The 27333-nt window shown below is 39.4% G+C and overlaps 2 protein-coding genes across 3 annotated transcripts in view; one reads left to right on the top strand and one right to left on the bottom strand.

Annotated features, from left to right (window-relative positions):
- Positions 1-24617, bottom strand: part of LOC106875125 (XK-related protein 6) — a 29740-nt gene extending 5123 nt beyond the window's left edge. Inside the window, exons 1-3 of the mRNA XM_014923108.3 lie at positions 21361-24617; positions 2989-3185; positions 1-1894 (exon numbers count right to left, since the gene is read on the bottom strand). The exon at positions 1-1894 is cut by the window's left edge and continues 5123 nt beyond it. Of these exons, the coding sequence (XP_014778594.1) occupies positions 975-1894; positions 2989-3185; positions 21361-21788 (1545 nt within the window). The 5' untranslated portion in view covers positions 21789-24617 and the 3' untranslated portion in view covers positions 1-974. The remainder of the gene's footprint in view (positions 1895-2988; positions 3186-21360) is intronic.
- Positions 1-27333, top strand: part of LOC106875126 (uncharacterized) — a 52603-nt gene that overhangs the window by 8720 nt on the left and 16550 nt on the right. Inside the window, exon 1 of one of the 2 annotated variants that reach the window (XM_089344134.1) lies at positions 21456-21572. The exons of the other annotated variant lie outside the window; for it this stretch is intronic. The gene's annotated coding sequence lies outside the window, so the exon portion shown is untranslated. Of the gene's footprint in view, positions 1-21455; positions 21573-27333 lie in introns of those variants that run through there. 2 annotated transcript variants of the gene reach the window in all.

Here is a 27333-nt window from a genome sequence, read left to right as displayed (position 1 = left end):
AATTCAGTACTGGATTCAATTTCTATAGAAAGTTTGTAGAGATAACCTTATGACATGATGTAATAGCACTGCTAACACAGTAATACACAGTGTTGGCTTATAAAAATGTTTAATACACTCTGTAGCATATTATGGTTACATAATAAAATATGGTATCCTTACAGGTCGTTAATATTCCAAAATCTAGGGCAAAAAAAAAAAATTCTTATCTGGCAAGTTTTTTTGTTTATTCTTGTACCTGTTAATAAATTTCTAACAATTCCTCTTAACGAATTTGCTTTGTTTCTCTCACTCTGAAAAGTGAAGGAAATGAATGTAGTTTTGTAAAGGTGGCAGTGGTTTGAAGGTGGGGGAGGAGGATCATTTTAATGAAATATTAAATAGATACATTTACTTCTTCTACTCCGAATGTTGAGTAAGTGTGTGTGTGTATGTGTGTGTGTGTGTGTGTTGGTTTGGTAGGCGTAAATACATTGATACAACTATTTACATACACAAACTCAGACACAAGAATCTTTTTGTAGAAAGGAAACTGCTTCCTATGGCTTCTACTTAAGATGAATTTAGTTGAGTTTGGCTGAGATAAATTGAACTGAACTGAGCTGAAGAGAGCTCAAGTTAACTGAGCTAAGTGGAGTTAGGTTGAGCTGAGTTAAGTAGAACTAAACTGAATTGAACTAAGTAGAGCTAAGCTCAGCTCAGTGAAGTAGAGTTGAGCTGAATGAGGCATAGCCAAGCTGAACTGAGTTAAAAAGAATTAAGCTAAACATAAGATCAACTGAACCATGCTCAATTCATCTCCGCTCAGATCAGCTAAGTAATGAAATTCAGTTCAGATCAGCTGAGTTCACCACAACTGATGTCAGCTCAACTGAAATTAACTCAAATCAGCCCAATTCATTTCAGATCTACCCAACTCAACTGAAATCAGATTAAGCTCAACTTAGTTTAATTCTGCTCAACTTAAACTCAGCTCAAACGTTTGTCTCTGTCTTCCTTGAAGTGTTTGATACTGAATCTAAGCAAGGTTTTGTGTCGCTAGTTGAGAACGAGGGGTAACTGGATACGTCACCATCCAGGCTGTGCCCACTGCAAGCCATTGCTAAAGACTGTTCTGATATGGGTGGTGTTACAGTTACCATTGAGATGTTGCTCCGCTTGTGAGGGGCATATCCAGGCCCTTGGTCAAGTTTTTGGTTTCTTTCTTGCTTCTCGTTGTAGGCTATCATGTTTGGTGGTACCTTCTTTTCATGTTCGTTGGTCTGTGTTGCTGGAATTGGGAAGCAGAGTGAGGTAAACATTTCATGGCTGTTGTACTCCTTACAGATAATGAGGGACTTACTTTCCGGGTGACAGCAGCAGTAGTAGCAGCAAAAAAGGATTGCCTGAAGCACAGCACCACACAGCACAAAGAAGAATGCAGTCAGGTGATACCAGGTGCCCATGTGGTCGGTGAAGCGGAACCAGAGTGCAAACAGCACAATATTCTCTGTGTAGAAAATGGCATAGAAGAGAATGCAACGATAGCGAGACGTCCCATCTTTTACATTGAGGAAGCAGAAGATTGAGACAAAAGCACACATCATGTTGAAAAATGGCTGCCACATGGCATTCTGACAGAATTTCAATTGCTGTATTTGAAGCCAGATAAAGACAAAAAGCCAATGCAACGAGAGAGGCACAGCGACCCAGAAGTAGTATTGTGTCATGAACATGGAGATGATGACGATGCGGGGTCCAACCTCGAGCAGCCGCCATAGAAAGTAAGCCACTGTGCCACAGACGGTCAAGTTCTCTTTGTTATCTTGTGAGAATCGTAACGATCTGTAGTATGAGGCCAGCGACCAACAGATTCCAATCCAAGAAGAGAGGAGGGTAATGATCCTCAGTGGATCTGTAGAAAGAAAGAAAAAAAAGAAAAATAATAATAAACATTATAATAATAAGATAGAGAAATAATTTATTTATTTATTTATTTTTTTTATTCTCAAACGCGTGATAATGCTAATAAATAGCGTGATCAGGATAAATTATCCATACATTGCAGAAAAATACGCTACTGGCCAGCCATGAAACTCGAACTCACATCCCTGTGATTACACGTCAAGTGCTTTACCATTAAGCTAAACTGCCCAGTAACGAATTCTTCTGCAATTTTAGAACTTATAAATTTAGCTTCATAAGACGCTAACGTTAAATTCAACTTACGATGAAAGTAAACAAAGTTTGTTTTCAATGCTTCTAAAACAAACTTTGTTTGTTTACTTTCATCGTAAGTTATAATAATAATGATAATAATAATAATAATAATAATAATAATAATAATAATAATAATAATAATACATTGTTTTGCGTTGGTATAAAAGATGGGCCATGGCAAATATTCTGCTCAATACCACAGATTTGCTTGTCAGTTGTTTGACCTTAACCTGTTGAGCATGTCCCTTGGTGGCTGACGATATGTGCATCTCTGATCACGAGCAGAAGTAGTGGGGGAGCATCATAGCCATGTGTTGAGAGGAATTCTTTGGGGTTGGAATAATTCACTTTTGGAAACATGGGTGTTTTGTTCAACATCCTTAAACATCCACGTATGTAGAGTTTATCTCGAACTGGGAGTGCACCCACCCCAACCAGCAGCACTGTCAGGCCAAGGACATTCGGAAGTTATCTAGGGTCCTGCCCAACTAGAAAGCCCTCCGGAGCAGACTGGCCAGGTCATTTCCGCTGATGCCTGGAGTTTTCCCAAGAACATCGTCACACTTCTCCACCATTAATCCTCTATAAATTTCCAAAAGTGAAACATCCACTGATCCCATAGTCTGACAGGTAGAGGGCTGTGAGCGCCTGACAACATTGTGGGGTGGCGTGCAGTTAGATGGAACCCAGAAGTCTATGGTTGCAAAGCAAGATCCATAACCACCACAGGTGTGCCCACCCCTTCATAACAATGCCAAAAAAAAACAAAACAAAGACAACTTTCATTACTTGATGCATCAGCAGGGTCCACCACCAGGATGTACAATTGCAGTGTCAGCTGTGGTGCACTCTCCATAAAACACTCGAACAACCGCAGCATGCAGGCATCTGTATCCTCGCGCAGCATCCACCTGTAGTAGTATTCACTCTCTGCCCTGCTCTGCGCCGTCTTGCTCTTCATGCCATATCGAAGAGATTCAAAGTTCCTGGGTAAAGATAAGAGAAAGAGAAATAATAATAATTGCTTGCTTCTTGGATGGTGTATATACATATGTATGTATATACATAAATATATATATGTATATGCATACAAGCTGTTCCTGAAAAAAGGAGACATAAGAAAATTGTCAAATGTATCCTGAACGCTTGTATGTACGAGAGGCTTCTTTCAGTTTCCATTTACCAAATCCACAAGGTTTCAGTTCACCAGAGACTTTTAGTAGAAGACATTTACCCACAGTGCCATGCGAAGGGTTGATCCCATGACCAGATGGTTGTCAAGCAAACTTCTTACCACACAGACACACTAACCTGCCCCCCCCCCCCCCACTGCTCTCTTGGGTGAGGGGAGCGAAAACAAGCAGTGGCTGCATACATGACATACCAGAACACTTAGACACGCCCACCCAAACAGAAACACACATTATTATCATCATCATCATCATAAATCGTATGTTGACATTTATGTATATATATTGTATATATGCATACATAATATATGTATTTGATATACATATACATATAAACATACATGTACATACACACACACACACACAAATATATATATATCCATACATAATATATATATTTCATATATACAATACATAAACATATAAACATACACGTACATATATATATATATATATATATATATATATATATATACATATATATATATATGTGTAAATATATATGTATATATGTATATGTATATAAATATATATATATATATATGTATATATATATATATATATATATTACAAATGTCATTATGTAATATAGGTACTCATAGTTGCAAACAGATATATCTACACACTCACTCATATACACATATACACTCACACATATACATATGCATTCACAAGTAACGTAGGCATACATGATATAGCCGCAGAAAAAGTAAGGTGTAGCTGAAAATGTCATTGAAATGACATCACTTACTAATTACCACATACAACAACAACAACCATGGCTGTATCAGCAACACACAAATGACAGCAAAGGACACTATCTCTTTATTCTATGAGGCCACCTGCCTATCAATCCATTGATCTCGTTTATGTCCAACCCATGCCAGCATGGAAGAGGGAAGGTGGATGTAAAATGCTGCTGCTGATGAAATTTCCACATACACATACATACACAAGCACCTTTATATAAGTATGTGTGTATATGTGTGTGTGTGTATGTGTATGCGTGTTTGTATGTGTGTATATATATATATCTATATGTGTGTGTGTGTGTTTATAAGACACCTTGGGCAAGTGATCTCTACTCTAGTCTTGGGTCAACCAAAGCTTTCTAAGTGAATTTGATTGATGGAAACTGAAAGAAGCCCATCATGTGTGTACACACACACAGAGAGACACACACACACACAGACACAGACAGACACACACACACACACACAGACACACACACACACAGACACACACACACACACACATACATATGTGTGTATCACCACCGCTTGACAACTGATGTTGGTTCGTTTACATCCCCATAAACCTAGCAGTTCAGCAAAGACCACTACAACAAGTACCAGGTTTACAAGAAAGTATTGGGGTCAATTCATTCGACTAAAAGTTCTATAAGATAGTGCCCCAGCACGGCCACACTCGAAGGACTGAAACACGCAAAAGATAAAGGATATATATATACTCTTTTACTTGTTTCAGTCATGTGACTGCGGCCATGCTGGAGCACTGCCTTTAGTCGAGCAAATCGACCCCAGGACTTATTCTTTGGAAGCCAAGTACTTATTCTATCGGTCTCTTTCTGCCGAACCGCTAAGTTACGGGGACGTGAACACACCAGCATCGGTTGTCAAGCGATGTTGCGGGAACAAACACAGACACACAAACATACACACATACATGTATATATACACATATATACATACGACGGGCTTCTTTCAGTTTCCGTCTACCAAATCCACTCACAAGGCTTTGGTCGGCCCAAGGCTATAGTAGAAGACACTTGCCCAAGTACCCGTTCAACACTGGGGCTGATGTAAATAGATTCATCCTCTTGCCCCAAACTTCAGGCCTTGTGCCTAAAGCAGAAAGGGTTATTATTAGCTTAGGCAGATCAAATAAACAACAACAACAGCAAATTATTCGTATTGAATAAAATACAGATTGAGATAAGCAAAATTACAGAATTATTTAAAATAAAATTCCCCCCACCCCACCCACTAGCCAGTATTAATTGATTGTAATTAGACAATGGACAAACGAATGTAACAAAAATAAATGGTGTTAGATGCACTTCTCCGATAACAAAACGTGATCAAAAGAGTTCGCTTTGTGAGAGACGCGATATCGTTGGTATGCCAGTTATTTGTACATTTTGCCTTGTATGTCTGTCTGTTTTATGTGGTTGTTGGATCAATGTAACAGCTCGGTCACTCCGGGGCGCAGGGGCCGAATCTTTATATGTATAAAGGATCGCATGTGATTACGATTGTCTTTCAATGCATGCTCTATGAAAAAAACATCTCCATGTTTGTCTGTGTAAATATGTATGCCTATATATATATATATATATATATATATATATATATATATATAATTATAAAATCTGGTAATTAATCATATATTAATTAATATCGATTAATTATCAGGAGGCCAGCACATCTAAAGAATCAAAGAGATTCAGAAATAGTATCTGCAATCTCAGGGGATTAAGGTACATTTTTAAAAAATAACGTTGACCACTAACGTGGACAATTATTGTGTTAGAAGATGTGATCTATTTCTAGCACATTAATTGTCCACGTTAGTGGTCAACGTTATTTTTTAAAAATATATATATATATATGTAGATATGTGTGTGTGTGTATACAGGGTGCGATGGGTGAATTACCACCATATTATATTTTTAATTTCGCACATGTGCATTGGTTTGTTTTTGATTTTGTCAACAACACAGTATAGTAGGGTCAGCTGGGCACCGTCTGTGAGAAAAATAGCGCCAAGACGTAATTTACTCTGCCAGAAAATTTGTAAACAATATGCTGTACTGCTTAGCATGCATGCCAGAAGCTCCAATATGAAACGATGAAAGCTCCAATACGAAGTACCAGAAACTCCAATACGAAGTACCAGAAACTCCAATACGAAGTACCAGAAACTCCAATACGAACATGTACTGAGAGTGATAAAAATCAAACATCCAGTGAACTTCATGGTGTTTGGAGTGATCGCTAGTGATGGTGACATTTCTCCTCCATTCATCTTCCTGCACAGCCCTAGACTCAACACGGAAGCCTACAGCAAGTGCCTGAAGAAGGTAGTAAATACACTGGATGAAGAGGGTGGCTGCTGGAAGATCCTATGTCTCACAACTGGTACTTATTCTATCAGTCTCTTCTGCTGGACTGCTAAGTTATGGCGATGTAAATACACCAACACCAGTTGTCAAGAAGTGGTGGGTAGGGGTGGGGAAGAAACACTCATACACACACATATATACGACGGGCTTCTTTCAGTTTCCGTCTACCAAATCCACTCACAAGGTATTAGTCGGCTTGTGGCTATAGTAGAAGACACTTGGCCAAAGTGCAATGCAGTGGGACTGAACCCGGAACCATGTGGTTGGGAAGCAAGCTACTTACTGAGCAGAAGAACACATGTACCAACAATAACAATAAGACTTTAACCATTAACCATTAACCAGTGCCTGAAGTTAACTTCAATCTCTCTCTCTCTCTTCCTCTTCTTCTTTTTTTCTGTTCTCTTTCCTCTTCTAAGGAACAATAGACTTAGTATATACCTCATGGGTGGTCACTAATTAACTTTCATCTCACCGCCGCCACCCCCACCCCCACAAAATGAAGCTTATTACAACAGACACACAGACAGACAGGCAACATGACTGGTGATGTTGCTGTTGTTGTTGTTGCTGCTGCTGTTGACGACGACGATGTCCGTCTGGTGGTAATTGTGGACTGGCTCTTGTGTCTGCCCCCCCCCCTCCTGCCCACTCCACCACACATACACAAACATGACACAGAGAAGCAAAGTATGCATGCATGCATGCACCGTGGCTATCGCCCCCCCCCCGCCCCCCGCATCTCACCCCCACCACCCACCCACCCAATACTGTTTCCAGTCAGCTGAGGTCAGTTTGCAGAAGAAAAAAAAAAAATAAATAAATAAAACAATGCCACCCCCTCCTGGCACCGCACCCTCACCCCCACCATCACCCAATGACTTACATTTTTGAAGGTGACTTACTCTCCACCACCACCCCAACCCCCACCACCACAACCACCACCACCACTACCCATCAACAACTTCAACTACGTCAGCAGCAACAACAAAAGAACTCCAAGGACAACAGCCATCACCACAACCACTTCTACTACTACTACTACTACTACTACTACTACTGCTGCTGCTACTACTACTATCATACATGTGACTGCTACCACATCCACTACCATCACCACCGCAACTACTACAACTACTACAATTACTACTATACACCACCACCACCACTACCACCACTATGACGATGATCACCACCACCACTATAATTATGACCACCACCACCACCACTGTCTCCAATGTTGTCTCTCCTACTGTTGTCTGAGGAATACTACTTCCATCACCTGCTACTACCACAACTACATCTACTGATGATGATGATGATTGCTTTATTTGTCAAATAATACAATCACTACTACCACCAAGACTACAATCACTTGTACTACTACGATTACACTGCCAACGGCACCACCACTATGAAAACGAGAGCAACAAAAACTACCACTGCTACCACCACCACCACCACATCTCAAATATCAGCATGTCATCTTTATTACCACCAACACCACTACCACCACCACCATCATAATACATCAACTGCAACCGAAACCACCACCACCACCTCAACTACAACCGCCACAAGCAATATTACCACCACCTCTACCACCATAAACGTCGACTGAAACCAAAGCCACCACCACCACCACCACCACCACTACCACCATCACTATCAACAACCACAATTACACCTTCACAACATTTCTGCTATAACTGCCACTATCACCTCTACTACAACTACTGCCACCATCACTGCCATTACAGCTTATACCAATGGGGTACCACCTTTCTGGTACTACCATCACCACTGCCACAGTCTAAACATGGCAGCTACAAAAACTACCACCGCAGCCCCCAACCCCAGCACTCACCTGAACTCTCTTGTGGTACCACTGCAAGCACTGCTACCACACTGAGAACTACCACCAAGACCACTGCTGTCACAATCACCACTACCACCACAAGACAACACAAGAGCCCTCTTGTCATAGTTCAAACAGCTAGAAATACCAGCTAAATCCCCTATAAACACCTAGAAGGGTCTGCAATTAATTTTCTTTGTTTTTTTTTAATTTTTAAAAAACTTAGGAAGGGATAGCTATGTGGTAAGAAGTTTGCTTCCCAGCCACAAGGTTTTGAGTTCATGTCAGCATGACACTTTAAACATGTGTCTTTTGCTATAGTCCTCTGCAAGGTGGAAATTGAAAGATGTCCAACCAACCATGTGTGTGTGTATATATATATATATATATATACACACACACACTCACACACACACACACACACACACACATACATACATGCATACATACATACATACATACATACATACATACATACATACATACATCAGTTTGGCTAGGTGTAAAATAAGTTTGTTCAAATAGCGTCCTTGAAAAGATTTAGAAATTATAAATATTTTCATTATTTGATTATTGTTGAAAAAACTTTGTTTTGTTAATGAAGTGGAAACAGCTGTAATTTATGAGATGTGTCATTTGTTTGTATAAAATATTTAAATTGAGTTGAATTTATAATTGATCAATTTATTGTTTTGTTTTTCCATGTCTGATTTATATCATCATCATCATCATCATCGTTTAACGTCCGCTTTCCATGCTAGCATGGGTTGGACGATTTGACTGAGGACTGGTGAAACCGGATGGCAACACCAGGCTCCAGTCTGATTTGGCAGAGTTTCTACAGCTGGATGCCCTTCCTAACGCCAACCACTCAGAGAGTGTAGTGGGTGCTTTTACGTGTCACCCGCACGAAAACGGCCACGCTCGAAATGGTGTCTTTTATGTGCCACCCGCACAAGCCAGTCCAGGGGCACTGGCAACGATCTCGCTCGAAAATCCTACAGGAGCCAGTCAGGCGGTACTGGCAACGGCCACGCTCAAAATGGTGCATCTCATGTGCCACCCGCACAAGAACCAGTCCAGGGGCACTGGCAACGATCTTACTTGGCTTGCCGGGTCTTCTCACGCACAGCCCATTTCCAAAGGTCTCGGTCCGTAGTCATCGCCTCGGTGAGGCCCAATGTACGAAGGTCTTGCCTCACCACCTCAGCCCAGGTCTTCCTGGGCCTACCTCTTCCACGGGTTCCCTCAACTGTTAGGGTGTGGCACTTTTTCACGCAGCTATCCTCCTCCATTCTCACCACATGTCCATACCAGCGCAATCGTCTCTCTTGCACGCCACAACTGATGCTTCTAATGTTCAGCTTTTCTCTCAAGATACTTACACTCTGACGGGTATTCACATTGACATTACACATCCAACGGAGCATACTGGCTTCATTCCTTGCGAGCTTACGTATGTCCTCAGCAGTTACAGCCCATGTTTCACTGCCATGTAGCATGGTTGTTCGTACGCATGCGTCATACAGTCTGCCTTTTACTCTGAGTGAGAGTCCCTTTGTCGCCAGCAGGGGTAAGAGCTCTCTAAACTTTGCCCAGGCTATTCTTATTCTAGCAGCTACACTTTCAGCGCACCCACCCCCACTACTAACTTGGTCGCCCAGATAGCGGAAGCTATCGACTACCTCTAGTTTTTCACCCTGGAATGAGATAGAAGTTGTTTCCTGTTTGTTTGCAGTCTTTATTGCACCTGAACATCTGCCACAAACAAAAACTAACTTGCTAGTTAACCTGCCTTTGATGTTGCTGCACCTCTTATGTGTCCATAGCTTGCACCGGGTACATCTTATAGAGTTACTACCTACTCCTTTTCTACATACTGAGCAGGGCCATCTACCTGAAGGGGTTTGTGTTTTATCTACCTTCCTACTTATTAGGATTTTGGTTTTAGCTAGGTTGACTCTAAGGCCCTTCAATTCTAGACCTTGCTTCCACACCTGAAACTTCTCCTCTAGTTCTGATAGTGACTCCGCAATTAGGGCAAGGTCATCAGCATAGAGGAGCTCCCAGGGGCAACCTGTCTTGAACTCCTCTGTGATTGCCTGGAGGACTATGGTAAATAATAGGGGGCTGAGGACGGAACCTTGGTGGACCCCTACCTCTACCCGGAATTCATTGCTGTACTCATTTCCAACCCTCACCTTACTGGCAGCATCTCTGTACATGGCTCGCACAGCTCTCACTAACCATTCTTCTATCCCAAGTTTCCTCATTGACCACCAGATAAGGGATCGGGGGACCCTGTCAAAGGCTTTCTCCATGTCAACGAAAGCCAGGTACAGAGGTTTATCCTTAGCTAGGTATTTCTCTTGCAACTGTCTCACTAGAAATAAGGCATCAGTAGTGCTTTTACCTGGCACGAACCCAAACTGCATCTCATCTAAATTGATTCGCTCCCTAATTAGTTGGGCTATGACCCTCTCTGTAACTTTCATAACCTGATCTAACAGCTTGATGCCTCTGTAATTATATATATAAATATATTTATCTATCTATCTATCTATCTATATATATATATATATGTGTGTATATATATATATATATATATATATATATATATATATATATATATATATATATGAAAGAACTGGACGCCATTGCATAGTGCCAAGGACTCCAAATTTGCCATCAAGATATAGGACAAGATACTGCAATAGCCTGGGCTTCAGAGGTCCACAGCTCTTCAATATCCTTCCAAAGGACCTGAGAGACCTGCATGGGGTGGATGTAGGTGTCTTCAAGATGAAGCTGGACCTCTTCCTGTCAGGTGACCCAGATGAACCAACTACGCGGCAGGAGGTGCAGATGAGGGCAGCTGCATCAAACCCTCTCATGCACCAAATGTCAATTCCTGAAGTAAAATTCGTAAAGTAAAATTGTGTAGCAACACCAAATGGCGGTGCCGCAGCATGGCCACAGCTCATGAGCTGAAACTAGATAAAATGAAAATGAAATATATATATATATAAAGTCACATAAACGCAAAGAGTTCTAATCCCTCATCAACATTCCATCATTAATACATTCTAGCTTTTCTCTTTCTCGTGTTCCTCAGTTTTTCTTGTTTTTTTTTTTTGTTTTTTTTAATTCTTTCTGTCTTCCTGCCTGCATACACTTAACTGAATACAACTCATAATTTTATCACCTCTTTTTTCCTTTTTTCCCTTCTGCCTAACCCACCTCACTTCCTTGATATGGCTGTTTCTTTACCCCTGTTGATATGGTTGCCCTAGTTTGAGTATTCAGATATAAATGAAAGGAATTTTCATCAAAGAGATCTGGGCTATTTGAAATTCCCAAATATTTTCCTCCTTAGTAAGAAAAACCTAACAAATTCACCAAAGTATTACATCAAAGTGTGATTGTGTAACACTGGAATTCATTAATCATATATATATATATACATATATAAGCAATGTTAAATCTCTGAACGAGGTATTAACAGTAACTGCACGATAAAGTGAAGTATATTTGCCATTTAAATGTGGCTGACCCCTAAGGGTGGATGTTACTGTTGCTTTTAGCCCCAGGAGAACATCTCCTCCGGCTGGCTTAGGACACAGAAGTGTGTCGATAAGCCAGCCGGAGGAGATGTTCTCCTGGGGCTAAAAGCAACAGTAACATCCACCCTTAGGGTCAGCCACATTTAAATGGTAAATATACTTCACTATATATATATATATATATATATATATATATATATATATATATATACCAGAGTAAGCACATAAAATGTGAAACAAGGTGGGGAAAATAGTAACTCGAATACTGGAGGTAGAGTAATATGCTTTATCAATTAAGCTGCAAAGACATCACAAAAACTGTCACTCTTACTTGCTGTTTCTATTGTGCCTGTAATTCAAAGGGGTCAGCCTTGTCACACTGTGTTACGCTGAATATCCCCGAGAACTACGTGAAGGGTACACGTGTCTGTGGAGTGCTCAGCCACTTGCACGTTAATTTCACGAGCTGGCTGTTCCGTTGATCGGATCAACTGGAACCCTCGACGTCGTAACCGAAGGAGTGCCAACAACAATATAAATATAAATATATATGTACACACACACACACATACACACACACACACACACACACACACATATATATATATATATATATATATATATATATATGTCACATAAGTGTGACTATGATGGTAAGTTACTCAGATGTAAATAATAAACAAAGAAGACGAGGAAAAGGAAAATGGACTCCATCTACTGATGACAAATATAGGCACAGGGGTGTAGTAGGGTGTATCTATGTATTCCTTTATCTATATCTGTGTGTGTGTGTATGTGTGCACACATGCGTGTGTGTGTATGTGTGTGCATCTGGAAGTTCATCCCTGCTAAGTCAATTTAGCCTCTTTTTTCTTCTCTAAGTGTATCTCTTCTGGATTCTTTTATTTGTTTCGGTCATTTGACTGCGGCCATGCTGGAGCACCATCTTCGGTCAAACAAATCGACCTCCAGGATTTATTCTTTGTAAGCCTAGCACTTATTGTATCGGTCTCTTTTGCCAAACCACTGATGTTATGGGAATATAAACAAATCAACATCGGTTGTCAAGCAATCGTGACGGACAAACATAGACACACACACACACACACATACAACTACACACACACACACACACACACACACACACACACACACACACATACACACATACATATGACAGGCTTCTTTCAGTTTCTGTCTACGAAATCCACTCACAAGGCTTTGGTCGGCCCGAGGCTATAGAAAAAGACACTTGCCCAAGGTATCACACAGTGGGACTGAACCCAGAACCATGTGGTTGGTAAGCAAGCTACTTATGACATGGGCACTCCTGCACCTATATATACATATATATGGATTGAAACAGTTGTGATTCAAATTCCATGCTACTTAAAAGTTTCAATATATACATACACACAGATATATATATATATATATATATATATATATATATATATATATATATATATATATATATATATGTATATATATATATATATATATATATGTATATATATATATATATATATGTATATATATATATATATATATGTATATATATATATATATATATGTATATATATATATATATATATGTATATATATATATATATATATATATATGTATATATATATATATATATATATATATGTATATATATATATATGGATATATATATATATATATATATATATATATATATATATATATATATATATATATATATATATATATGGATATATATATATATATATATATATATATATATATATATATGGATATATATATATATATATATATATATATATATATATATATATATATACACACACCCACTCGTACATATAGTTTGACAAGTGCAATCAGGTGTTCCATAGGAAGCTCTACCGCCCGTACGGGCTACAACTTGTTTATTCTCAGCTTCAGATAAACTACACATACACACACATATATCCATCATTTTTGGTAGATGAAACTAAAAGAAGCCCATCATAGGTAGATAAATAGATAGATAGATAGAGAGAGAGACAGAGAGAGAGACAGAGAGAGAGACAGAGAGAGAGAGAGAGAGAGACAGAGAGACAGAGAGACAGACAGAGACAGAAAGACAGACAGATTTATGAAATGGAGACAAACACAAGAGGGTCTTTTAGTGTCAGGAGTTGTAGCTGCCAATTACACTCTTTTCTCTTTTCTTTCTTTCTTTGCCTCACTTTGAATACTTTGTTTCTTTGTGGCTTTGACCGAATTTACAATGGACATGACCTCCTGACTCATACGTCCATCCATGTATACTTCTCCTTATTCACTTGTTTCAGTCATTAGACTGTGGTCATGCTGGGGCACTGCCTTGAAGAATTTTAGTCAGACAAATCAACCCCAGTACTTCCGGTCTTTTTTTAAAGCCTTGTATTTATTCCATTGGTTACTTAGGCCGAACTGATTGTGCTTTGGTCATTTTGACTGCTATATTTAGCATGTCAGTACTGCTTGTGAGTACCCTTAAATAAAATATAAAATTAATATAAACAGCAGGAGTGGCTGTGTGGTAAGAAGCTTGCTTAACAACCACATGGTTCCGGATTCAGTCCCACTGCGTGGCACCTTGTGAGTGGATTTGGTATGACAGACTACTTTCGGTTTCCAACTACAAAATCCATTCACAAGGTTTTGGTTGGCCTGAAGCTACTGTACAAGTGGTAGAAGACACTTGCCCGAGGTGCCAAGCAGTGGGACTGAACCAAGGAGCATGTGTTTCAGTGGTTGTGAAGCAATCTTCTTACCACACAGCCACATAAAATAGAATGTGTTTGTGTGTGTGTAGATAATATATACGGTGGTGCTATGGTAAAGTGAGACTTGTTATGTCAGATAGAGGAAAACTGTGACACACAGGTAAATAAAGATGTTATGTTGGAAACTGGATAGGAGTGACACCCTGGTAAATTAAAGCTTAATTTTGAAAACTGGAAGAAAACAAACTGATTGAAAAAGCATTCGATAAGAAAAGTCCTGCTTATCTGTTGACCGAGATAAAATAGAGAGACTAACACAAAGTTCGACCTACAACTATTGTACGATAAATGTAATAAATAACAAGCAGTAATTAGAGCAGAACAGACAATATTAAAGCAGTATTGTTCACAGCCCAACAAAACACAGATTAGTAAGAAGAACCAAAGTGTCTTTGGTTAATGGCTTTGACTTGAAGCAATTTTAGGGTTCCTATTACATAAGTTTGCGTTTGTGTGAGAGTTCACAAGGATGTATAATGTATAATCACCATTTGTACGTTAAGTTTACTGTACTTGTAGACATACATACATACATACATACATGTCCGGAGTGTGACTTTAACCGTTTAGCATTCAGATTTCTATGTCAAATGTGATATTTATTTATTCACACTCTTATGAATAGCTTTGAGATTTCAATGATGTAATTGTTTATTTTTAGCATGACATTGCAGGGTAGGTGTGAGAGGCTGGATCCGGGCAATCTGAACATAAGACAGGTAGAATATCTGGTCCTGATATGGTCAGTTTGAATACTAAAGGGTTAAACTAGTAGTTCTCAATCAGGTTTCGTAAGACTTTATCTAAAGTATGTTGGGTACACTTCTACAAGGAACAAAATATTTTAACGAGTTTTAAAAAATATAATTCCAAATAATATTAAACCGTTTAACATTCAGATTTCTATGTCAAACATAACGATGATTTATAAATACAGTAATGAAAGGGTTAATGACGTCTCCTCCCTGGCACTTGTGCCAGTGGCACGTGAAAAGACATTCGAGCGAGATCGTTGCCAGTGCCGCTGGACTGGCTCCTGTGCAGGTGGCACGTAAAATACACCATTTTGAGTGTGGCCGTCGCCAGTACCGCCTGACTGGCCCTCGTGCCGGTGGCACATAAAAGCATCCACTACACTCTCGGAGTGGTTGGCGTTAGGAAGGGCATCCAGCTGTAGAAACTCTGCCAGATCAGATTGGAGCCTGGTGTAGCCATCTGGTTTCACCAGTCCTCAGTCAAATCGTCCAACCCATGCTAGCATGGAAAGCGGACGTTAAACGACGACGATGATGACTTCATTATTTTCTGAATTAATTGAAACAAAGTCAATGCATTTCAGCAGAAATATGGTAACAAAATATTGTAAGAGACAGAAACGAAAGAACAGAACATTGTCACATAATAATGCTGTCTGTCTGTTGATCAAACAAATTATATTTTTGCTGTTTGTAAAGGAAGAAAGCAATATATCTTTCAAGTGGTACACAACTGTGAGATTTGTGATAATTGCCAATCATTTTTTAAAATAGCTTAAATTAGGAAATGCTAAAAGTGTAGAATTTGGATCAAATCAACTCAAGCCTTTTTACAGTCCACTTCCACTTGATCCAGATGAGTCTATAAATCCATCCATGTATTATTTCTTTACTACCCACAAGGGGCTACACACAGAGGGGACAAACAAGGACAGACAAACGGATTAAGTCGATTATATCGACCCCAGTGCGTAACTGGTACTTATTTAATCGACCCCGAAAGGATGAAAGGCAAAGTCGACCTCGGCAGAATTTGAACTCAGAACGTAACGGCAGACGAAATACCGCTAAGCATTTCGCCCGGCATGCTAACGTTTCTGCCATGTGTGTGTGTGTGTGTGCACACGCGTGCATGTGTGTGTGTGCATGTTCATGCTAATATATGTACACATGCATACATATATAAATACACACACACACACACACAGATAGATAGATAGATAGAGATAACATTTGACAGAATAATCTTAAGGCTAAAAGGGGCTGGGGGGTTTGTGTGCAACCAATTGTGCCCACACCACTTCGTTTTGGTATCTGGTTTGCAGGATTCTTTATGTGAATTCCTGTATTGAAACAAATTTTGTTCTGTCCAGGAACAGTCATTACATCAATATTATTACCACATGTACTGGTTTAGCTCCAGTCCTTTATTGTTAGTCAATTGGTTAAATATCCAACTAACAAATTGATAGTCCATTTAATTTGTTTAGTTGATTAAATACCCAACTAACAAATTAATTGTTTGCTTAATTTGGTTAAACAATCGTTTTTTTGTTTTGTTTTCATTTTGTTTTTGTTTATTTACTTTTGTTTTTTTTGGTCAAAACTCTTTCATTGTTATTGGCACTCTTTTCAATGACTCTTGTCTTAGTCCGTTGTGGAGGTCACATTTGGCAATAAACCCTGCTAAGATATTGCTATTTTTCATTTTTCCGTTTTTTTTTTCTTTTGTTTTTTCTGAATTTTCCAGTTGTAAAGGTAAATTATAGACACTCTGTGTGTGTGTGTGTGTGTGTGTGTGTATACAGACACAAAAATAGATAGATAGAAAAATGTCAAAGTGTGTGTGTTTGTATTTGTGTATGTGTGTGTATACATTTACATACAGACACAAAAATAGATAAATAAATAGAAAAATGTCAAAGCGTGTGTGCGTGTGTGTGTGTATGTGTTTGTATTTGTGTGTGTGTGTGTGTATACGTATACACACAGACACAAAAATAGATAGATAGAAAAATGTCAAAGTGTGTGTGTGTGTGTATGTGTTTGTATTTGTGTGTGTGTGTGTGTGTGTGTGAAGAAAACACTTTAATTATCACACTACAATGGTGATAGAAGAATGCCAAAAGAATGTCTAAGATTACTTATCAAAGAAAGGAATCACACACACATACACACACACACACATGCGCGCACGTACACACACACACACACACAGAGTAAATGTTCGACCACAGGTAAGCTAAACCCGACAGGTATATCAAGCTGCACCTCTTTCCTCCTTCATTTGATAATCAGAGACGAATGGGATGATCGTCGATAACTACCATTAAGCATTATCTGAAACCCTAACCCTAACCCTAACCCTAATCCCTTGGGTGAAAGTCAAAAATACCTCTTATATATATATATATATATATATATATATATATATATATATATATATATATATATATATACATATATATATAAGTTGATCTCTCTCTCTCTCCCAAATGGCAGTACAGAGGCATGGATTTAGAGCTAAGTCAAGATTAGAGCAGATTATTAGCTGTCAGTAATAATTACAAACTCGTGTTTCATATAGTAAATATACATACACACATGTATACACACATATACAAATACACAAATTAATTATATACACACACAGACATATACATTCACAATATATACACACATATGCAGTATCCAGCTAGATATTCACAGTTTATATATGTATATATATATATATATATATATATATATATATATATATATATATATATATAGACACACATACATATATATACATACATGCTCAAGCACAACTGTATACAAATGCATAGTGTACACATTCATGTATGTATATGTGTACATATATATGTATGTATACACACACACACACACACACACATACATATATGCATGCATGTATATATAGATATTTATGTAGATGTATACATCAGGACCATATATGTTAGGTTGATGGAAACAAAATGCGACATAATTCTCAAAAAAAATGTTAAGCTCTCTAAAATATTTCTGATTGAAACACACCAGTGCAACACCAGTGCAACACCGGTGCAACAGTGACTGCAATCCTACATTCAGAAACAGTGCACAACTTCACAATCAAACATTATTTACATTATTTACATTTGACGGATATTCGTCCTCATCTTGTTTGTTGTTAACACGTTTCGGCTGATATACCCTCCAGCCTTCGTCAGGTGTCTTGGGGAAATTTCGAACCTGGGTTCTCATTCCTATCGATGTTACTATTATTATTATTATTATTATGTTATTATTATTATTATTATTACTATTATTAATCAGGTCGCTGCCGTGAATCGAACTCGGAACCTTGGGGTTAGTAGCCCGCGCTCTTAACCACTACGCCATATGCCCGTGGACGAATATCCGTCAAATGTAAATAATGTAAATAATTCTTCATCTCTTAAATATAGAACAGTTTCACAATCAAAATAACGAACGTTGCATCATTTCATGTGCATATTACTAAGACAGCAACAATACAATACAGGTACCTAGCATTATATATATTGGGTCATCCCATAAATAATGCAGTTTTTTTCAATTGCACAAACTAACAGTGGGACGGGAACCGGGGTAAACTACCTGCATCAACTTGCTATAAATGCAGGTAATAATTTTACCTTGTCCTTATTCTTAGTGCAAGTTTTGAAGGGTGGCACATAAAAGACACCATTTCGAGCGTGGCCGTTTTCGTGCGGGTGACACGTAAAAGCACCCACTACACTCTCTGAGTGGTTGGCGTTAGGAAGGGCATCCAGCTGTAGAAACTCTGCCAAATTAGATTGGAGCCTGGTGTTGCTATCCGGTTTCACCAGTCCTCAGTCAAATCGTCCAACCCATGCTAGCATGGAAAGCGGACGTTAAACGATGATGATGACGATGATGATGATAATGGAAGTGATAAAGGAGCATATTCGGCATATTTTGCTTTATGAGTTCAATAAAGGCAACAATGCAATGGAAAGTGTGAGGAATATTAATGCAGTATATAGGGGTCGGACAGTATACGTAAGCCAGTGTCAATGGAGGTCCCAGAAATTCTGAGCTGAAAACGCCTAAAAGATGAGCCTCGTGTGCATTCCAGAAGTTTGGAGACATTTTTTAGGATGTCGTTTATAATAACTGTGCTAGACTCTTGTGATTTTAGTAAATCCATTATTATGCCTCCAATAATCTGACCTGCCAACTTTTGTTATTCCAGATTCAACGAGACAATTGTCACAGCTCTTTGAGCATGACCTACAAAACACTACTTGTCACAGCTGACTGGTTTCGCAGAATGCCAGTAGCAACATTTGGAAGCTCACTAGGCACTAATGCTTTGTGTTAAACTGGGCAAAAATGCTAGAGAAACATATGGAATGCTCCAGGCTGGTCATGGATTAACTTTTATTGCTGCTCTTTTACTGAACCGCTAAGTTACGGGGACGCAAACACACCAGCATCGGTTGTCAAGCGATGGTGGGGGGGGGGGACAAACACACACACACACACACATATATATATATACAACGGGCTTCTTTCAGTTTCCGTCTATCAAATCCACTCACAAGGCTTTGGTCGGCCCGAGGCTATAGTAGAAGACACTTGCCCAAGGTGCCACGCAGTGGGACTGAACCCGGAACCATGTGGTTGGTAAGCAAGCTACTTACCTCACAGCCACTCCTGCGCCTATATATGTATTTTTTAAATTTTTATTCCTGTTGTAGGTCTGACCCGGGTAAACTTCTTCCAGAAAGGGAGACAGAGAGAAAAAATAAGAGAATGAGCCTCAGTACAGAACTGGTATTTTAGTTGTTGACCCTGAAAGGAAGAAAGGCAAAGATGACCATGGCATACAATGGTTAAAAGACAGGATGGGCACATCTGGAATGCCTTTGACTATGCATCTGTTAGGATACATTAGATAAAAAATAGTCCAAGGTACACTATATCTGAATAAAGGACAGGGTGGTCACAATTGGACCATCCTTAATCATAGATCGTTTGTATTACAGTTGACCTGGAGGTAACAATACGGGAGGACACATTAGATAATGTAGTCCTAGATACACTATGCCTGCATAAAAGAAGGGATTGTCACAGCTGAAAACAACTTTGATCATAGATCTGCTGGATCAAGACTGGCCTGGGGTTAAACAAGACCAAGGAGTGACATATTAAACAGTGTAGTCCAAGATATACTGTGCCTAAATAAGAGAAGATTGTCACATCTGGAAAAACATTTATTATAGAGCTACTGGATCAGGATAGGCGCAATGAGCCATTGGTTAGGGCAGCGGACTCGCGGTCATAAGATCGCGGTTTCGATTCCCAGACCGGGCATTGTGAGTGTTTATTGAGCGAAAACACCTAAAGCGCCACAAGGCTCCGGCAGGGGATGGTGGCGAACCTTGCTGTACTCTTTCACCACAACTTTCTCTCACTCTTACTTCCTGTTTCTGTTGTGCCTGTAATTCAAAGGGTCAGCCTTGTCACACTCTGTGTCACGCTGAATATCCCCCGAGAACTACGTTAAGGGTACACGTGTCTGTGGAGTGCTCAGCCACTTGCACGTTAATTTCATGAGCAGGGTGTTCCGTTGATCGGATCAACTGGAACCCTCGACGTCATAAGCGACGGAGTGCTAACATAACATAAGACTGGATCAAGACTAACCTACGGTTAAACAATAACAAGGGCACACTATTTCTGGATAAAAGACAGGATTATTCACAGCTGGATCATAGGATCAATAGATGTCCAGGACCAGGACTTGCCTGGATTTAATCAAGGTTTAATCAACGACAACAACAATAAGAAAAGCTTTTCCTACCTGACGACGGGCCCCATCTGGAGGATGGTGAAGACGATACGAAATATCCACAAGGCGGAAGGAGATCCGTAGTTTGGGTCCTTTGATTCGAACCCCTGTTCCTGTTTATAGTCCTGGTAGTAAAAATACAGATTGAGGATCGAGTTTGAGACGGAAGGCACCAGGACAAAGGCCAGTGTGAGGCCGAACCAGAGATAATGTGATCGATGCAGGTAAGAGAATGCGAGTCCCAAGTCGGTGGCAACATCGACAAAGAAGAAGATTATTGTCAATACTGTGATGGTTACATCGAACTTGGAGTACGGTAGACCTTTAGGGATGCCGTCAGGTTCGTCTAAATTCTTTGTCTCTATGGGAACCCTGAAACGAGGGGCTTCACGCTCCGGTTTTTGCATAGTAGGCAAGTATGGAGAAGCCATTTTATCCATGTTGCTGATATTTATTTTATTTCTTCGGATGAGGTCGCAGGTTCGATCTGATTTCAGGTTTGGAATTCGGTGTCTAGTCCATGGAGATGGCAGAGAGAGAGAGAGAGAGAGAGAGAGATTTTGAGTAAATAACTGTTTATTTTGATGGCCTCTGGTGTTTACACAGTTCTTTAATCCAAAGAGTCGCGGGTTCTAATCCAGATATTAATTCAAGCAAATTATTAATACTTTCTTTTTACTCAGAGCTTTCCTAAAAGTTTTTCTTTAGCTACTTAAATTCTTTGATCCTTTGGTTAACCAGGACTTCAGCGTGATATATATATATATATATATATATATATATATATATATATATATAGATAGATAGATAGATAGGGAGAGAGAGAGAGAGAGAGAGAGAGAGAGAGAGAATGTTGGTTATGTATCGTTCATAAATAACTATCAAAATAATATATATTGTCTCTTAATGTGTGTTTGTGATACATTTAATGACTGTATGTGTCAATGTTAGTTATTTTTAATTGCACGTGTCTATAATAATTTAGTATATATGTATAATTTAGCAACATCAAAATATCCTGGGCAACCTTTCACGGTGTGTTGACTCTGTTTACGTAAGTACTATATGAGTGCTCTTTTTTTTTTGCGTGTATATATATATATATATATATATATATATATATATATATATATATATATATATACACGTATAAATACGTGTATGTACGCGTGTATATGTGTATGCTTGTACGATAGCTAAGATGTAGCTGAAATGCAAGACCTGGTACAGAATAACTACCCAGGTAGTTTATTTACAGACCAGCTCACCACGCCTCCTCTACGTTACACTAAGGGTGTAGATACACACACACACACACACATACATATGTATGTATGTATACTACAGTGGTTATTTTACATACCACTAGAGCATATAAACGTTACCATATCATCAACACCTTAATCGTCATAAAACAGTCGAACAGTCAAAGAATTTGATCCTAGTGCACTCTTAATGTTATTGGTGGTGGTGGTGGTGGTGTGGTGGTGGAAACAGCGATAGAGTATTTGGCGGTGGTGTCAGAGGCAAAATAAATGTGGTGGGAGGGTATCAGAGGTGGAGGTGTCAAAAGAAGTCTAGGTGGTGGTGGTGGCGAATGCGTCAGACGTAGATTAGATGATGGCGGTGGTGTCGCAAGTCGAGCACATTGTTGTGGTGAATGGAGGAGGCAGGCGATGAATGGGTGACGTAGATTAGAAGTGAAAGGTTAGAGGGTAAGAGGTAAGAGGGGAGAGAAAGAGAGAGAAGCGAGAGAGCGAAGGGATACAGGGAGGAAGAAAGGGAAGGACAGAGGGGCAGCAGAGAGGAGAGGAAGAAGTGAAAGAGAAAGCCGGGAGAAACAAGTGAAGGAGAACGGGAGGGAAAGAGAGAAGGGAAATGCGTTAAAGGAGACAGAGAAATAAGCAGTAACAAGAGAGAAAGAGAGAGACTTAAATAGATATATAATTGTGTGTGTGTGTGTGTGTATAAGTAGATAGCGAAAGAGAGAAAGAAAGAAAGAAATGGATAGTGAGAGAGCGAGAGAGAGAAAGAAAGAATGAGAGAAAGAGACAGTGAGAGAGAGAGAGAGACAGACGAAAAGAACGAGACAGATATAAACAAAAAAATTCCCTTCCGTAAATAGATGTTCGACCTAAATATAGAGACCGAACGAGGCAGTTAATCCATTATTAGTGTAATATGATCATCCACAATCATTAACTGAGGTTACTGCATTGTTCAGCATTGATCCAACCGTGCCCCTCCCATCTTTTTTTCTTTTTATATATCCAGTATATTGTATGGTCAAATATCTCTTTCGAATTCAGTTATGACAGAAGTTTGTAATCTCAGTATAATTTTTGCTGCTGTTTCCAGCAAATCGAGTAACCACATAAGGGTTTTTCCCTGATTCAAGTGTATATATACTTATGGGTGTGAGAGTGTCTATGTGTGTGTGTGCTGAATCGTGTTGTTGCAATTTCTTTAACACCAGGTCAACCCTCTTCCAGCACACTTATTATTAAAGATCTCCACGCTGTGACCACCCACATCCAGGACTACATTATCTGATATATCCTTCCAGTTTTAAGACAGCAAAATGTGATCTGCGAAAGATTTAGCTGTTATTTCTAGCAAAACATCTCAACTGCTTAGAGGCTCTTTCGGACACTCATTTCGTAGACAAAAATCCAAAACTTCTTTTAGTGACGTTAAATCTTGTTGTTATTGTTATACTTGAAATTATTCCAAATGTGACCATCGCACCAATTTTGTATATCATGGATTACATTGTTTAAAAGTGTCCTTTTTTTTCTTCAGACGCTAGGGATGTGATGTAATTTACTAGAAATTTGGCTGCTATTTCTAGCGGACTTTGTAACCATATAGATGTGTCCTTGTTTATAAGATCCTTTGTTGTTGTTGCTGTTCCTGTGGTTTATGTTGTTTATTCCAAGGTCACCCATGATCCAGCAGACCTATAAGTAGAGGCGTTCCAGTCATGACCATCCCGTATATTCAGGACTACATCATCTGTCTCCCCTTTTCGTTTCTTTCGTTAATACAAGGAAGGAAGAAGGGGTGAGCGTGTATAATTTGATAGGGCGATATTCGACCGTGGTTTCTGGTAGACTCATAGAGGTTTCCCCGTTGATTCGAGAAGTGATGTGGAGGTTTTATGCCGAGGCTTGTTGCAGTTTCAGGCGATGACGCTTTTTGCACTCAAGAACTGGAGGATGTTTGAGGGGGGTGGTGTTTGAAATGTTTGAGGCGGTGTAGAGTAAATATCAGTTCCTGGTGAAGTTATGTTCTGAATCCAGAGGTACGCATCGCAGGGCAGACCCACACATACAGATTACATATATAGACACGCGTATAAGCGCACACACATGCATATATATATATATATATATATATATATATATATATATATATATATATATATATATATATATATATATATATATGCGAGTAAAAATAAATACAAAAAAAGGGGTTTTGTATGATTGTGTATAGAGGAATATATTATTTTGTTTAAAAGAGTTCCAACACTGTCTGTTTTTTATGTTTTATTTATATTCCTGCAAAACCAATGTGGGATATAGAATATGGAAAATACAATATATAATATAATATACAATATATAATATAAAATAAAAATGGATGGTACAATGAAATAAAGTATTGAATGTCTTATTGAATATATGGAATATGTCTTATTGAATAGATGAAATATTGAGTGTTCAATATAAAGGATTAAATATATAAAGGCGAATACGTATTTTCTATACCTTGTGGTATTTCATCATGGCCGGTATGACAGATTTTAACAGACTGTTAAAGTCTGTCATACCGGCCATGATGAAATACCACAAGGTATAGAAAATACGTATTCGCCTTTATATATTTAATCCTTTATATTGAACACTCAATATTTCATCTATTCAATAAGACATTCAATACTTTATTTCATTGTACCATCCATTTTTATTTTATATTATATATTGTATATTATATTATATATTGTATATTATATTATATATTGTATATTATATTATATATTGTATATTCCATATTCTATATCCCACATTGGTTTTGCAGGAATATAAATAAAACATAAAAAACAGACAGTGTTGGAACTCTTTTAAACAAAATAATATATATATATATATATATATATCATCATCATCATCATCGTTTAACGTCCGCTTTCCATCCTAGCATGGGTTGGACGACTTGACTGAGGACTGGTGAAACCGGATGGCAACACCAGGCTCCAATCTAAATTTGGCAGAGTTTCTACAGCTGGATGCCCTTCCTAACGCCAACCACTCAGAGAGTGTAGTAGGTGCTTTTACAAGTCACCTGCACGAAGGCCAGTCAGGCGATACTGGCAACGGCCACGCTCGAAATGGTGTCTTTTATGTGCCACCCGCACAAGCCAGTCCAGGGGCACTGGCAACGATCTCGCTTGAAAATCCTACAGAGGCCAGTCAGGCGGTACTGGCAACGGCCATGCTCAAAATGGTGCATCTTATGTGCCACCCGCACAAGAGCCAGTCCAGGGGCACTGGCAACGATCTTACTTGGCTTGCCGGGTCTTCTCACGCACAGCACATTTCCAAAGGTCTCGGTCAGTAGTCATCGCCTCGGTGAGGCCCAATGTACGAAGGTCTTGCCTCACCACCTCAGCCCAGGTCTTCCTGGGCCTACCTCTTCCACGGGTTCCCTCAACTGTTAGGGTGTGGCACTTTTTCACGCAGCTATCCTCATCCATTCTCACCACATATCCATACCAGCACAATCGTCTCTCTTGCACACCACAACTGATGCTTCTAATGTTCAGCTTTTCTCTCAAGATACTTACACTCTGACGGGTATTCACATTGACATTACACATCCAACGGAGCATACTGGCTTCATTCCTTGCGAGCTTACGTATGTCCTCAGCAGTTACAGCCCATGTTTCACTGCCATGTAGCATGGCTGTTCGTACACATGCGTCATACAGTCTGCCTTTTACTCTGAGTGAGAGTCCCTTTGTCGCCAACAGGGGTAAGAGCTCTCTAAACTTTGCCCAGGCTATTCTTATTCTAGCAGCTACACTTTCAGCGCACCCACCCCCACTACTAACTTGGTCGCCCAGATAGCGGAAGCTATCGACTACCTCTAGTTTTTCACCCTGGAATGAGATAGAAGTTGTTTCCTGTTTGTTTACAGTCTTTATTGCACCTGAACATCTGCCACAAACAAAAACTAACTTGCTAGTTAACCTGCCTTTGATGTTGCTGCACCTCTTATGTGTCCATAGCTTGCACCGGGTACATCTTATAGAGTTACTACCTACTCCTTTTCTATATACTGAGCAGGGCCATCTACCTGAAGGGGTTTGTGTTTTATCTACCTTCCTACTTATTAGGATTTGGGTTTTAGCTAGGTTGACTCTAAGGCCCTTCAATTCTAGACCTTGCTTCCACACCTGAAACTTCTCCTCTAGTTCTGATAGTGACTCCGCAATTAGGGCAACGTCATCAGCATAGAGGAGCTCCCAAGGGCAACCTGTCTTGAACTCCTCTGTGATTGCCTGGAGGACTATGATAAATAAGAGGGGGCTGAGGACGGAACCTTGGTGGACCCCTACCTCTACCCGGAATTCATTGCTGTACTCATTTCCAACCCTCACCTTACTGGCAGCATCTCTGTACATGGCTCGCACAGCTCTCACTAACCATTCTTCTATCCCAAGTTTCCTCATTGACCACCAGATAAGGGATCGGGGGACCCTGTCAAAGGCTTTCTCCATGTCAAGGAAAGCCAGGTACAGAGGTTTATCCTTGGCTAGGTATTTCTCCTGCAGCTGTCTTACTAGAAATAAGGCATCAGTAATGCTTTTACCTGGCACGAACCCAAACTGCATCTCATCTAAATTGATTCGCTCCCTAATTAGTTGGGCTATGACCCTCTCTGTAACTTTCATAACCTGATCTAACAGCTTGATGCCTC

The sequence above is a fragment of the Octopus bimaculoides genome, chromosome 28 (assembly GCF_046866305.1).
Source record: "Octopus bimaculoides isolate indiv1 chromosome 28, ASM4686630v1, whole genome shotgun sequence".
Classification (NCBI taxonomy): domain Eukaryota; kingdom Metazoa; phylum Mollusca; class Cephalopoda; order Octopoda; family Octopodidae; genus Octopus; species Octopus bimaculoides.
The sequence above is the reverse complement of the archived record's forward strand: the minus strand, read 5'-3'. Positions and strand labels throughout refer to the sequence as shown.